Raw genomic sequence first — 15,767 nt, forward strand, 5'->3', positions numbered from 1 at the left:
ATGAAGTCTCCTGGGTTTACAGTGACACTAGTAAAACATATCAGTTTATTTATTCTGTTACATTGGTGAAAAGCTGCTGTATACAAGTCCTAATTTTAACAGATAAGCTAGTATCTCCAAAGGAAGAACTGCAAAATATTTGAGCAGAAAATCCATACATCTTCCTTTTACTTGTAATAAACGTAAGTTAAATTGAGCTTTTGCAAAAGTCTATACAGGATAACAAAAATTTAATTCCTCTCATGTGAGTATAAGACTGAAATAACAAAATTAACAAAGTTTGGAGAGGAAATTTCTAAAGTCACTTACCCTGTACGTGACTGCCCAACTTTATCACAGATGTCTAAGATGAGGCCCCAGTCCTCTGCAGTGTTCATCTCACTGGTTGCTTTCTCTGATGAATAAAGTATAAGCAAATCAAAACACAAAATTAAAAAAAAAGAAAGAATTTAACAAAATTGTCAAAGATGTTGCTAAATATATGACAAATTTCTGTATTTAATAAATTTCTATATTAAAACTGTTACACCTAATTCCTTTTAATTTTCAAATGTTCACTTGTGGCCATGAATTTAAGCTCATAAGCAAATACATAAATTTTGGGGTTCTCTTCCCACATAATAGATATATTCAGAACATGACAAAGTAGTATCAGCTATCAACAGATTTTTTTTTTCCATTTTGAACTATAAAGTTTAATAGGATATGAATATCCAAAGCATTAGTTCACTGTTTGCAGAGTCAGATACAACTGCATTTACCACTTCCTCAGACAATAACCGCTGTGTCTTGCATTTCCTTTCTATGTATTACAACTTAACAAGGAGGATTCAACAATTCATTAACAATCCCTAAACCTTCATCTCGCCATTCTCATCTCTGCTTTGGATGATATATTCCAGTCTCTCTTCAGCTATAGAAATTGCTAAACCAAAGCTAATCTCATAGATGCCACTGGGACTCTTTCTTCCAAATCTTTTGAACAGGACAAGAGTCGTCCCTGCTGAAGAGTGAAGAAATAGATTCTGCTTCAGTAAAAAAAAAAAAAAAAAAAAAATCAGAGACTCCCTCCCTATTTCTCCCTCAGAAAAGCTTAGGTATACAGAGGACAACAATAAATAAAAGTGTTAAAGGAAACTGCACCTTACGCTGCAGCTAAATGGAAGATTATCTAAACACTGATAGATCAGATCTGGGCTGGAGAGCACAGCGGAATGCACAAGCCGTTTCCATTATTCACCAAACAGAAGGAGAATGGGCACAGAATAGCACACAAACTTTGTTTCCTATTCCTGCTTTATCTAATATTCACCTAAATCTACAAAACACAAAATATACCTCAGCGGTGAGTACCATCCCTCAGGGAATGTCTTGGACTACTTAGTTTTATGAAAGGAAGAAAAGATTTCCTACAAAAATTTATCTGCTAGGAAAGATTCATTATCCATATTAGCACTTGCAAGACTGCAGAGGAGAGAAAGACAGAGCAAAACATCTAATCTCCAAAAGTTAGAAGGAATTATTCATCCCAAAGTTGATGGTTTCTCTTTATGAATGAGTTTCCCTGTCCTACAAATTGAAGTCAGGTTACAGTTAATTTCTTAATTCAGAACAAAAATGCAGAAAAGTAAAGCTCTTTGGTTATGTGCTCTCAAAGTATTTCTGGGGGGGGGGGGGGGGGGGAGAATCAAACACTGCCATATACAACGAGAATGATAACACATCAGTTGTACTGCCTGATGCAAGGAAAACAGCAAAGCAGTATAGGGAAATCCTAAGTGGAAGTTAGTTACAATTCCGTATGTTCTCTCAGATAAAGTAGAAAAGCACGGCCTCTTCTCTCTAAATTGAATCAGAAAACTTATTTGATTACAAAAAAAATGGTCATAATCAATAAAAATATGAAAAATTCTGGGTGGACACCATGCTAACACCTAGCACTAAGATATACCAGCTGATCAACCAACTCTATTTTTTTTTTCAGTCTACTGTTGTTCCAAATCATGCTTAGGACTAGTACAGCTAACAATCAGAGAAATTCTTTATTTTTAAATCTTGTTCACAGAGGAAACATGTCAACTCTGCAGCAAAAATTGAGAGGAACACCATAATGGCAGAATCCACTCAGTACACCAACTAAACATGCCAAAACATGAGAACAGAGCTATGAGACTCTACCCTGCTTATATCAATGAACATTGATTTATTACTCCAGAATTTCAGTTTTTTAGTTGAGGACACTTGAAAAAATACAAGCAAATGAGATAAGGAAAAAAAAAAAAAAAAAAAAAAAAAAGGCACAACCATGCATGCATTACATTTTTTCTGCTCGATACTTATTGTTCTAATATAGCCAGCTCTGTCATCTGTAGGCAGAATACTTGTACCACATGTGGTAAGACACCTAAACTGAATGCCTTGCATAGAGCCCTCACAGGCCAATACAGCCTTCCGTAATCGTAGCCCATGAGCACAGCAGCAGTACTGCTACCAAAGCCAGCCTCAATCTGAGGCATCATAACTGGTATTTTGAAACATGGAGCCTAAGTGGAGTAGCACTGGAGCTGAAGGTGTGCCTAAACGACATTTCCAAAACTGAAAACAGCTGAAAAGTACAGCCTAGAGACACACAAAACAGACGGCATGGAGGCAGTTTAATTCCCTGAGTCCACTGTTTCAGTTCATCGCCAGTTCTGCTGACGCTGGACCAGCTCCAGCCAATATGTGTCTGCATGGTGCTCTCTGTAGCCTTAATTTCCCACCAGGCTCAGAGCTCACATGCAGCGTTGCAAACACACAGCGCTCACTCATGCCTAATACCACACTTCAGTTAGCACATCCTTCAGCAGTCAGAGCTGAGAAATCCAATGGAACGGAAATTGACCTTTTCCATTATTCTACATAACAGACAATTGTCTGTACTTTTGACAACAACTGGTCCTTCTTTCCTCACAATGTAATCAGAAAGAAATGGCATGGCAATCAGTTATGTCTTTTACAACCAAAAAGTAAAATAATGCATGCTTAAAGTTTAAAAACAACAACAAACTGTATTTTATGCTAATTTAAAGAGTTTGGCTAAAACTAAAAATACGATCGTGATTGATGAAATCCCTGATCCGTATCAATCACATTGATTACAACCTTCATTTTAATTCTCAGTAAGGATATTTTTCAAGTTTATCCACAGGTACAATTACAAGTTTTCTATCATGGCTACATTCCTTCTTGGCAGTTGAACTTAGTCCTATATAAAAACTCCCATTTGCTTGCAACATCTTCCCCCTTGTTAGTCAGGATATTTCCTGCACCAACAAACACTAGAGTTGAGTTTCTAACTCAATTTCAGTGTAAAATCCAGATTCATTGTGTACTTTCTGTCTTCAATCACGCATTAATTCCCTTGGATAATAAAATTAATTGTAAGACACAGGAAAAAAAAAGTGCCTCGAGTTTTAGTTAAATTCTGTCTCAAACAAGGAGAGTTAAAAGTTAAGGGTAGACTATGGATGTTAGCAGTACACAATCTGACATTGACTGTCCACAAAAAAGGCCACTATCTCTGTCAGAGCATCAGCAGGTGCCTATCACCTTTCACCACTCTGGGAACAGGAGAAACAAAGAAGCTTTGACAAAACTCCTACGTTGCATTAGTGGTTTTTTTTGTAGACAAAATAATGACTTAAAGCTACTTAAGTGAAATTACTTACACTACTACAATTTAAAATCCATGAATGTTCTCTCTTCTAACGTAAGGTAAACATTCACAGCCAAAAAAAAAATTTCCTTTATTTACATTATTTTATTACCCTGATTAACAGCTGGCATCCTACCAGCCTTCATGTACAGCTGACATGTTACTGTCAGCCTCTACCTTAGTACCAAAATGGACTCTGATAGGGAGGGAAAAGTCTTAAGGTAGATTAGCATAGGAGACAGAAGGTAACTTAAACTACAGATGTTCATCATCCTCCATCTGTGATTAAAAATTATTCTGCCACAGCAATATTAATGTTTACTTCAGACCCTATCCCACCATCCCAGATCCTATCCCACCATCATTGCTACAAAACCTTATTCAACTTAGTGAATGCCAAGCCAAGATCAGATAACATTTCAAACTTTACTAAAACAACTTTTAAAGACAGTGCTGTCTCCTTCATGAAATCTGTGTTCTTTAAAACTTATTAATGCTATGTCAAAAACAAAGGAAAACAGGACTATGTGACACAGAGGTATACATGATTGAATTTTGTCTCTTAGTTTTCCAAAACAGCTCTATCACTCAAATTTGATGCATTCCTAGCACAAGCAAGGCCTACAAGTTAATGCAGTAACTTTAACTGTGCAAGACTATAACATCGTATGTTGCCTCAGATTGTACTTAGTACGTTTTAATTTTTTTTTTCATTATAGGTTTTCAACTTTCATCTTTATTTTTCTAGGAGTTATTTAAAATTATTTTCTCAAAATTAATTCCACAGACACACAAAGTGGTAAGCGCCATTGTTTCAGAGGAAAAGAATATTTAGGACTATGGTTTCTTTCGACAACAATAACAATGATTCAAGGCCAGGTTGGATGGGGCTCTGAGCAACCTGATCTGGTTGGAGATGTCCCTGTTCCTCGCAGGGGGGCTGGACTAGAATGACCTTTAAAGGTCCCTTCCAACCCAAACTATTCTATGATTCTGTACAATGTAAGAATATCTTTCTAAATCACTTCAACAATTTATTTAATTCTTAAAACAAATGCAAGCCAGACAAAACCAATATATCACATTTTTCAGCCACTTTGCAAAGCACAGTGTGGGATCACTGGGTTTTTCCCTTTCTACTTCTGTACTTATAATGCTAATCATACCCAGCCAGACCAATTCCCTCTCACCCAACATTCAGTCTCTAATATATATTATAGTTAAAGAAGTAGATGCCTAGGAAAACATTAAAAAAAAAAAAGGTAAGCATTTGTTGTGCTTCTCTACAATACACCTTTCAACAACCAACAATTTACAGCTTCATAACTCCTGAGTCAGAAATGGTGCTTCAACCACACAAATGCAGTCATAAATCACAGATAAAACAAATAATTGAGAAAATGTTCTGAAGCAAAATGCATTTCCTCTGATAGAAATCTCAGCTGTGTTGGTATCTTCAAATTTTCTCAATAAGTTCTACAACATGATCTCCTTCAAATAAAATATCTAGCTGCTGAAATCGTACTTCCAAACATATCTTCTATATTTTTTTTCAACTAAGTCTATGAATAACATTTATACAAACCTGAACATCACCTGCCTTTTAAAGTAAACACCATTCCTCAGTATAAAAGCTGTCTAGTCTCACTGCAATACCATATCAAAAACCCAGGAGACAGCATTACACCTTTTGATCAGAAAGATCTAAATATACGAGTTTCCTTACTTACACTTCGGTTGTGGTGAAAGTACACAGGCTTTTGCATGGGCTCTTTTGGAATACACAAATAAACCAGCCTCTCTTTGTGTTGTAAAGTTCATTAAGTTTGTTGAGGCCCCATTTCCCTCCAATTTATACAAACCAGAAAAGGCTTGGAGCATTGACAAAATTCTGATTTTGCCTCTGGTTTTGTGCATTACTTAAAAATTATATCCAAAGCAAATATATTTGCACTGTGATTCTATTTGAAGTTCCCTATTACATAAATAACACAACTGCAAGTTGATCATTTTAGGACAGAATCCGCAAACTTTACTCAGAAGAGAAAATAATAATTTCCTAATAATTCACAATTGTCATAAAAATAAATTTATCATCAGATTTATAAGGTACTATTAGACAGAAGAAATGTAGTACATGCTGAAAAAAAGCCACCACCAAACTTAGTGGTTGACAATTTAGATGTCGGTAAGAGAAATTTAAATATTGCTGCAGATTTTGCATGCAAATACGTGCTAGTCACTTGATTTCTCTGCCTTGGTTGTGCATCTTAACAATAGCATTTATTGTCTTATTGGAATTTTGAAAGAGTAAATACTCTCATCAATATTCATACACTGCAGCGTATAGCACGATGTATTTCTTAAGGCAGCAAGACTACCCATTTCTAACAACATTTTTAGAGGGAAGTTTTGGCAGGAGTGAGCTTTCTAAGCTTTAGATTTTACTGATGTTTATTTTTTAAAAATTTCCATCTTAGCACTGAGCCTTCTTTCTGCTACAAAGTCTCAAAGATGATAAACTACCCAGAATGTCAAGAAATAACAAAACCAATCAAAACATCTCCAAACTCAGCACTTAACATGTACATTATTTGAAGCAGTTAAAACAAATACGAGTAAAAACTATCAAAATGTTCTACTCAGATAAGGTTTTTAACCATTCTAGTTGGTATTTGCTCTTACTCCATTCATTAACATAATTCTAGTTCCCCAACTGCACATCTCTAAAATTAAATATTGACATTCTTAGTAATTGAAGTTACAAAGAAAAGAACAGCTACAGAAAGTCTTCAAAAGAATGGCTAAAGAGTCTTCACTCACAGACTAAAATTACAACCAGTTTCTAGCATGACAAAAAAACCCTCAAAAATCCATTATATCAATGTAAACACCAGAGAAGTAACAAAAAATTCAACACTCCTCTCAGCCTTCTCTTCCCCTCTCCCACTGAAAGTTGTTTTCTTCCCAAGGCTAAATAAGTAACTTTCCCACTCTCTATATAAAAATGCAAATACTGAAATTCCAAAGCATTGTAGAAACATAAATGTAACTACTTTGTCTCTTCAATATAGCTCAAAGAGTCCTGAAAGCCTGAAACTGATTGCAAGTTTTTCTTTCTTTTTGCAGTTACTCACCAAGAAACTCTGATTACATACCATTCCACATCACTGAAGTTAAAAGTAATTAATTTTGTTCTTTTTGTCTGTCAAATAAAATGAACAAATGCACTTGTTGGCCTAGTCTATGAAAAATACTGCTTTAATGTTAACCACTCTGCACTGCACTAGCATGCTTAGAACTGCACAAAAGAATACGTCCAACCAGACTGAAAATCAGAAACTACAATTCCCTGTTGAACCGTTAACCTCAGTAAAGCCATTAACCAACTTCTTCAGTTTAGCTGTATCCCAATTTACAGTTTTCCTGAAAAGCCCTTATGGGAGCAGCTGTAGAAGGTGTCCTACGAAAGCACTGCTAGGTGACACACGGCAAAGCAAGCAGCAGTGACTGGGCTGATGTGAGGCCACCTCAACTCCTTCAGAAGACTATGTAGGATCTCACCATGCATGAGGCAAACTAGCCAAGACTGATGTCGCTCAGCTCACTAAGCTGAGCAGAATGAAGGCAAAAGGCCTGAAGATCTGGTAAGATAATACTGGAAACAGTAAGATAAGTTGGGCAAAAATAGTTACACGTTTAGACATCTTATGGCAAACTCTAACAAATCCATGGAACTCAAGCTACCTTTTGCCCAGGAATACCACAACAGAGCAGGAAGGTGAGAATACATGAGAACAATGACGATTACTCTGTAAACAAGGTGTATCACAGAGATATTATACTAATAAATGGTGCCAGGATCTATTTGCAGAGCCCTTACAAACCAAGCCACAGTAGAAGCAGCATTTCAGAAAGAATATCTGCAAGAGACTTAACTTTTCACATCAAGTATATGCTGTTATTTTTATCAGCTAGATGAACAGATTTTACATGTTGGAGAACTACTTTGATTCTTCTGAATTTTGGTATTATAATGCACACTGCCACATCTGAAATGAGGGGAAGCATTAAAAATGACAGCTCTTCCCTGGGAGGAAAGAAAAATAATTACCAGGAAAGTACAGTCTACAAAAACTCCTTTGCGTATGGAACATACTATGTTGGCTTCAAATTACCCAGCTGAACCCAGAGTCTGGTGATTCACTCTCAGAAAGGGATACCGAAAAAAGGGTTTTTTGTTAGCTATTATACAGAAGGGGTATTCCACTCACTTTTATTCTGTCACTGTTGCCATTTTTCACTGAGAACATACACCAAAGGTATCTTTAGTGAGAAGTTCTTGTTTTTCATAAACATTTATCAATAACTGAAAAGGGGAGTGGCTATAGCTCCTTTCCAACATTTTCTGCTCAGCCTGTTAGCTCACAGTTAATATCATTTTCCCTCAAAAAATGTTGAGAAAGCAGTAGACCAATGTGGGCAAAAAAGTGCCAGCCTCATGACAAGCTGAACCAGTCCTTGGAATTCATCTTCCCTTGCAGCCAAAGTTCATTCACAGTCTGCAGTTTCCATAATTATCTGGGGTCAGGAACATCCTCTGCAAAAATTTTCCCTCGTTTTGGCAAACCTGGCCTAAACAGAGAAAGGTCCAGCTCAGAGACATGTAATTGGACGAGTTTTAACTAACCAAGGGGATAAATCTAACTAACAATGAGTTTAAATAGCAAGACTAGTTTATTACAAGAAACTGCACCATGGGAACTATCGTCAAAGCATTTCTTATATTCTAACAGATCAAACTATACACTGTGGTATCTTAACATCCCTACTTACCTACAATCATATGCAATTCATGCGTATTATTAAATATCTAGAGTCGTAACCGTATCTTGGGCTGCATCAAAAGAAGTGTGGCCAGCAGGTCGAGGGGGTAGAGGCCCCTCTACTCTCCTCTCATGAGACCCCACCTGGAGTACTACATCCAGCTCTGGAGCCCCCAACATAAGAAGGATGTGGATCTGTTGGAGCAAGTGCAGAAGAAGGCCATGAAGATGATCAGAGGGCTGGAGCATCTCTCCTGTGAGGACAGGCTGAGAGAGCTGGGGCTGTTCAGTCTGGAGAAGAGAAGGCTCTGGGGAGACCTTATAGCAGTCTTCCAGTACCTCAAGGGGGCCTACAGGAAAGACAGGGAGAAACTCTTCTGCAGGGCCTGTTGTGAAAGGACAAGGGGTAATGGTTTTAAAATAAAGGGAGGTAGATTCAGATTAGACAGCAGGAAAAAAATTTTTACCCTGAGGGTGGTGGAACACTGGAACAGGTTGCCCAGAGACGTGGTGGATGCCCCGTCCCTGGAAACGTTCAAGGCCAGGCTGGACAGGGCTCTGAGCAACCTGATCTGGTTGGAGATGTCATTGCTTTTTGCAGGGGGGTTGGACCAGATGACCTTTAAAGGTCCCTTCCAACCCTAACCATTCTACGATTACTAAACTACCTGCTTAATTTCCTATTACTGTAAATAATAAGCCCAAACCTTTCCTTTCTTCCCACTCCTGTGGTGCCTCAATTACATGAGCTAAGTTGAGAACTACACTCAAAGCAAATACAAGAAGTGCCTTTGTCCCTTACTGTGTATAAGAAAGAAAAAAAAAAAAGCAAAAACTTTGTGTTTTTTAAATACCTCATCTTAATATCATGTATGATTTTATGACAGCTCATACCAGAACCTGTACTTATTGCAGCTTATAAAACTTCGGAAATAATAAGCTTACAGCAGGGAGTAAAAAGTTCTTCCAGTTCTCTTCTCACAACATAGATTAAGTTTATAATGCTTGACATCAAGTTAGGATGAAGTATGCACTACATACTTGAGATTTCATTCTTGAAGATAACATCTAAATGTCACTTCAGAACTGCTTCAGTACTAAGTTCTTCATCAAACCTAGCCTAACCACGGCTACATTACTAATTAGCCTGTCATGACAGATTAGCAGTCTTTTGGTTCTTAGAGTACATTTCACCATTATTTTGCCTGCATCAAACTTACAAATACACCTGCATTTCTCCAAAACAATTCTCTGGGAGTAATTTTATGATTAAGGTTGTGAAATATGGCAGAAATAGACTTCCCATCAAACTAATAAGAGCACTATTAATTCTAACTTCTTAAATAGAGGATTAGTCTCTTAATTATAACCTCAGCAGTCCAGTCTCTTGAAGGCTTTTTCTTTTGTTAAATTCCAATATTATGTTCTTTACTTGGACACACCATCAAATATTCCCAGGCTTGATTGTGAAAATCCACACCAACTTGTGTCACCACTGATTACCATCCATTCCTGTTGAAATATTCCCAAATATGGTAAAAAGAGGGTTCAGAAAGCAAAAGGTATCTGAGCTTCATCCAGAGATTTGGACTCTTTGAAGATGACAAGGCTTTACCTCCTCAAATCCCTGGGCAGCTGAAAGCATTCTTTAATATTATTAGTTTAACAGTAGCCTTAAACAACATTGTTTTGCCAAGCACATCTAAAGACGAGGTACACCTCAGTACAAAAATCTCTGTACAAAGTTGGCACTAAATGGTAAGCTACTACAGATCAACAGGTTCCACAGCAGGAGCACACTAATAGGCCTAGCCAAATGCTAATGACTGGCCAGACAAACTGAGAAATTTCTCCTTCTGAACTTAGAGACACTTATGCTCCTCAAAACAATGGAAAACAATTTAGTTCCACATGTGTTCTCTGCAATCCATCATCCTAAACGGTTCCAAAATAATTTCCAATTACTACACAGCACCAATTAGCTGTCCAATAGATGAGAACATACGGCCACCACAGCAATACTATCAACTACACCAGTGTCTAAATTAGTATGAATTAAGAACAGCTTTTGACTGCCTTCCTGCTTCAGGAATGATTTTCAACAGAAAACTTTCTTGTTGGACAAGAACAAAAGCAGAGCACTCAACTCGCTTTCTGTGAAAAGAACTGAAAAAATAACACTACTGCTTGACGACTTTTGGAAGTTTCCCGAGAACATGAGAGCTTACTTTACAGCTGACATTATCTTATGAAGCCTGCCAAGAAGTTCATCCAGATAATAGCACATTCCCAAGGGGCCGTGAGGAAAAAGGGCCCAGGGACCCTTTCTGGGAGACTTCATCATTCCCATCTCCCTGGCACAAATCCAGTTAGGTGATGGATAAAGGCAGCAGGCTCCTGAAAGTAAGCTGCCACCAAATGAACAGCCTGCCTCTCCTTCAGTCTTCCTCAGGACACCATGAAAGGGGCCAATGGAAAGAGGCTGTATTTACTGGTGAAAATTAGCCCATTGTTCACTATCTGCTTTTCCAAGAATAACTTGGGATTGAGTGGTTATTTCTGTGGGCTCACACGGTATACAGAATAATGACTTTGAAAAATATCTACTGGTGATGGTACTAGACAAGCACAGTAGGTAAGGTGTTGGCATCCTCCACACCTAGAAAACAGCAAATAACCCACCAAAGCAACAGTTGGGTGCTACTACTTTGCATTATGAAAATTACAGTGCTGAGAAGTGCATCCATCAGACTTGGCTCTACAGAAACCCACTCAAGCAGTCTGATCCTCACTGCTAGACAGCAGCCTTACAAAGTAAAAAAACAAACATTTGCCAGAACCTAAGCTATCACTTATTAATCTTATTAGTTCAAATCATTCTCACGGATAATATTACCAATGTTTCAATCCTCTAATGCACCATAGAAAATTGGCAAGTAGTGAAATCTCTTCCTCATTTTAATTACACTATAAGACAGCAAAACAATTTGGAAAAATTATTTACTGCTTTTCAAAATAAGTCATTGTCAACTTTGCCACCAAGAAAATTATAAATTGAAGAGCAGTCTTCAGCAGAAAAGTGTTCTTAACTGTTCAAAACAGGAAGAAAAGCAAGCTATCCTTTATTAAGATGCAACAGACTAAGAATTCCTGATTACAAACATACATACATACACACAGAATTTGTGTCACAGTCCTTCGTGTACGCACTAACCCTTCCCCCAGAAGAGACACATACTTTTCAAACAGTGTTGAGTTGTTTTTAAGTGCTGGAAGAATTAAATTGGAGCCCTGATTTCTAAAGTTGGATAAGCATTAAGAAAGAAACAATGTACTTGAAGTTGAAAGCTACAGCAAGTATAAGGCTACTGAAGAAATTTTTTCCAAGAAACATACACAGTGTTATACTGCTGTAAGAAAATAATTTAGTGTGGGTGTGAGGGATACTTACCCAAATGTGAGAAAAAGTCCCTTTATATTATGCTGTTCCCCAGACAAAGTATTTATTAAAGTAAAACAGACATCAGCAGCAGGTGGGAGACCAACCTACTTCATACCCTCACGATCACAAATCAGATGTGCAAAATGAATTTTTAGCTGCCTATACATTACTTTACCTTCGGCTTAGACACATCAGCATTAAGCACAATTTTTGTCAAGTAAAAGCCAGATATTTCCTCTCCATCTAGACTGGCGTTGGAACAAGCAAGGTAGGGATGAAACCTGATCACAGCACGTCAAGTTTCACTTGAAAGGCAAAAAGAAAGCTCCCACAGGAATTCATTTTAAAGCACTGAATACAAAATGCCTTGACAATTTTCTCATGCTTGTCTGTAATTGTAAATGGTGCTTTTTATTTTTTATCCCTTCATCCAGCACAAGCATTTCTCACTACTTGTTTTGCTATACTACAACTGGCTAAGCAGGCCAGTTTGTCTCCCACAAGCACCTCCGTGCCTGCCCCCTTCGCTCGCAGCCCCACGAAGCCAGGCAGGGCCCGCAGCAGCCCCAGAGCTGTCACCGACCAGGCCGCAGCCACCGCTTGCCAAGAGGCGCCCCGGGCTCGGCCGCTCCCCGCCGCATCCTGACCGCCGGTCCGGCCCGGCCCGGCCGGGCCCCCTGCTCGCCGCTGCTACAGGCGAGGCCGGGCAGGCACCGGCGAGCCCGGCAGCAGAGCGTTGCTGGGGAGTGGGCTGGCAGCCCGCGGGGGGCCGGAGGCGGGAGTAGGGACGGAGGGAGGGAGGATGGGCCGAGGGGTTAACCTCGGGGGGAGGCTGGGGCGGAAGGCCAGGCCAGGCCGGGCCAGGGCACCGCGCAGCCACTCACCCACATCCTGGTCGAAGGGGTTGGTGGCGAAAAGCGGCATGGCGGGGCACGGGGGCGCGGCGCGGCCACCCCTCCCCTCCCGGCAGCGGAGCGAGAAGCCCTCAGCGGCAGCGGCGGCGGCGGCGGCGGCTCCTCCTCCCGCCCGGGGTCCCTCCGCCGCCGCCTCCTCCCACGGCCGGGGAGCCAGCCCCCCGCGCACAGCATGCTGGGAGACGGGGGCTGGCCCCGCCGCCGTCTGTCGGGCCCGGCCCCGGCCTCTGGCGCCGCCGGGGAGCGGGGCCTGGCGGGCAGGAAGACCCCTCCGGCCATTCCCGCAGCCACCGGCGGCCCGAGCTGTGCCCGGCCCCCGCCGGGCTCGGCAGATGGACGGGTGAGCGCCTCGCCTAGCAAAGCCTGTTCGCGGTGACCCTGTGCCATAGCTGCGAACAAAAGCGTGGGGATCAGAAGATGCTTCCCATCCTCCCCCACTTTATTTGCGCTGGACCCCCGGCCCTAACGGCCAGCAGCCCGGGCAGGTGGAGCGGAGCTCTGCGGGGGAGAGGTTCCCGGGGCCTTGAACAGCTCGTGGCCTTTGGTTGCACGGTTGTATCCTGCTGCTTTACTTCGTACAAATCTCTTCCTTGGCTTCGATGGGGTGTATCCCACCAGAACAGTTTGACTCACAGGGTATGACACATTCTGCCTATTCCTGCTGTCACGTAAAACCCAAGTCATTACCCTTAAGGACTTTTAGTACTGCTTAATTACTCTGAACCAGTCGGATCGCAAATTAAGCAAAAAAGGGCACATGCACACACGTGAGAGAAGAGTCACAGACATCTCAAAGAGCAATATGGGCACGTCACAAGAGTGCAAACAAGAAATGAAAAAGATGCCACTTCTGCAGCGCAGAAACACCTGATGCAATCAATAGCACTAACCATGCTCAATAATGAATGTGATTGCATGCATTAGGCAGACTTCTGACACGTCAAATGAAAACTGCACACAAAGCTGCTTCCCACAGGGATTTACAGTCACTAGGCATTTCCTTATTTTACTTTTTTTTTTTTTACCCAGGATCTTGAGTTCTGTTTTTTTTTTCTTTTTTCCCTATCCACAACAACTGTTCTCAGCAGCTGGTGCAGGTCAGCATTGATTTACGGCTTAGGACTGACTACTTTTAAGGAATTGCGTGTTGTATTTGGATTCCGCCTCAATTCAATGACATCTGCTAGATATTCTCAGAGGATGCTTTGCCTCCTCACCATTCATCATCCCCCATTATGTTCACAAAAGACATATGGTAGATGTTCTCAGAGCCTGTTTTATCCCCTCCTTTTTCATCTCTTCCCTCTGATGGGTTTCAAAATGAATTGTAAGAATCCTTTCAAAACAGACAGAGCTTTTATGCAGTAGTCCTGCAGTAAGAGCAAACACGAGATACGGGGAACTGGGGTTTTAGACTGCCTTCAGCCTGAAAGGATTCCAACTTGCCTTTACTTCCCAGGCAACACCCTACTCAACATTTTGAAAAAGGTATTCTATACTCAGGGGGCATCTTAAGCTCATGGTTCATATTTTGTTTCTGTAACCATTTTTTTTTTCTGTTGAACACAGTGTGAAGGACAAGAGTCCTTTGAATTCTGGGTATTAGATTGTATTTCACACTTTTCCCTGTCCCATGGCTCTAGCATTCTTTCCTGGCACAGAAATGGGTGGTGATTAGAGCACTCCTCCACAAAGTGTGGGGTTTGCCCTCTCAGACACAGATGGTTATGGAAACCAGCTTTTCCACCTTATGTGTGAGTAGTATAATGAGTATGCTGTTAGAAAAAAAAGGTGTATTAAGCTTCCTTTGCTGGATGTAGTTTAAAATGTTTGTATTATTTCTTACTGCATTTGAAATGGGACTCATGCTGTCTAAGTTAGCTATCTAAAAGTAAGGAATCTAGTTCAAAAGTACAGTCTCGAATTGCATCTAATTTTGGGGTAACTACAGCTGACAGAGAATGTAGCAACACTGCACACCCTATGCCCACAACTATGTGCTGCCACCACATTTCTCGTATTAGATTTGGAATTTGATCCAATTCATTTGTGGCTGCACAATCAGCTGATCCAGCTGAAAACTACCCTACCTCCCTGCAGAAAGTTCCCTGTTGGATCATGTCACTCATCTGACTCACCTTGCAATTACATCCCAGGCAAGGGGAGAGGTGGAAAGGCATGGCTGGTGACTCTACTTTACCAGACTGGGTCAAGAAAAACAGGCGTTTCCAGGGGATAGTTCATCTGTTCTATTTCAGATCTCCTTCCAGGGCTGCCCTCTGCAACAGCCTGGCTCTGCTGATTTCACAGAGGAGCTCATCTGCCCAACAGTTCTCTGACTTAGCACTTGTCTCCAGACAGACTTCTAGCACATTTTAAGTAGCGTGTATTTAAAAATATGCGCTACTTTTGTCCGAAGTAAACACTCTTAGATGATTGGAAGGATACTTCTTTCTTTGCACACTTCGTTTTCCAGCTAGTACTGTTGTTCAGATGCTGCTAAGAGATACAGGCATGTATTCAGTTAATTGCCAGCGCAACTCACTTCCTGGATTTTAAAGATGTGACATACTTCTGAATTTGCTTAAGTAACTTCAAGTTTGTTGTTTGTTTATATAATTTATTACTTTTTTTTTTTAATTATGACAAGGGTTTATCCATACCAAGGTTGGTTCTGGATTCTAATGATATACAATAAATCATTTCCCTATAGTCTTCCAGTAGGAAAGGGTAGTTAGGAACAGCAACTTACAAATTACAATCTGCTACAGAAGTTGTAATATTTCTTACAATTACTCAACTGACACACATCAGCATTAGACAAGCATATTTGTTAGAGGAAGATAAAAACATTATGGCCGTGGAGGGGAAGTTGACTGCAGTTCCAA

The 15,767-nt window shown here is 40.3% G+C and overlaps 1 protein-coding gene across 2 annotated transcripts in view; it reads right to left on the reverse strand.

Moving 5' to 3' along the window:
* Positions 1–12,998, reverse strand: part of STAM (signal transducing adaptor molecule) — a 37,695-nt gene extending 24,697 nt beyond the window's left edge. For both annotated transcript variants that reach the window (XM_086742205.1, XM_086742204.1), the window contains exons 1-2: positions 12,850–12,998; positions 310–394 (exon numbers count right to left, since the gene is read on the reverse strand). In XM_086742205.1, coding sequence (XP_086598331.1) covers positions 310–394; positions 12,850–12,889 — 125 coding nt within the window. In that variant the 5' untranslated portion in view covers positions 12,890–12,998. The remainder of the gene's footprint in view (positions 1–309; positions 395–12,849) is intronic.
* Positions 12,999–15,767: the final 2,769 nt, after the last annotated feature.

Source organism: Chlamydotis macqueenii, chromosome 2, assembly GCF_036417535.1.
Source record: "Chlamydotis macqueenii isolate bChlMac1 chromosome 2, bChlMac1.mat, whole genome shotgun sequence".
In the NCBI taxonomy this organism is placed as follows: Eukaryota; Metazoa; Chordata; class Aves; order Otidiformes; family Otididae; genus Chlamydotis; species Chlamydotis macqueenii.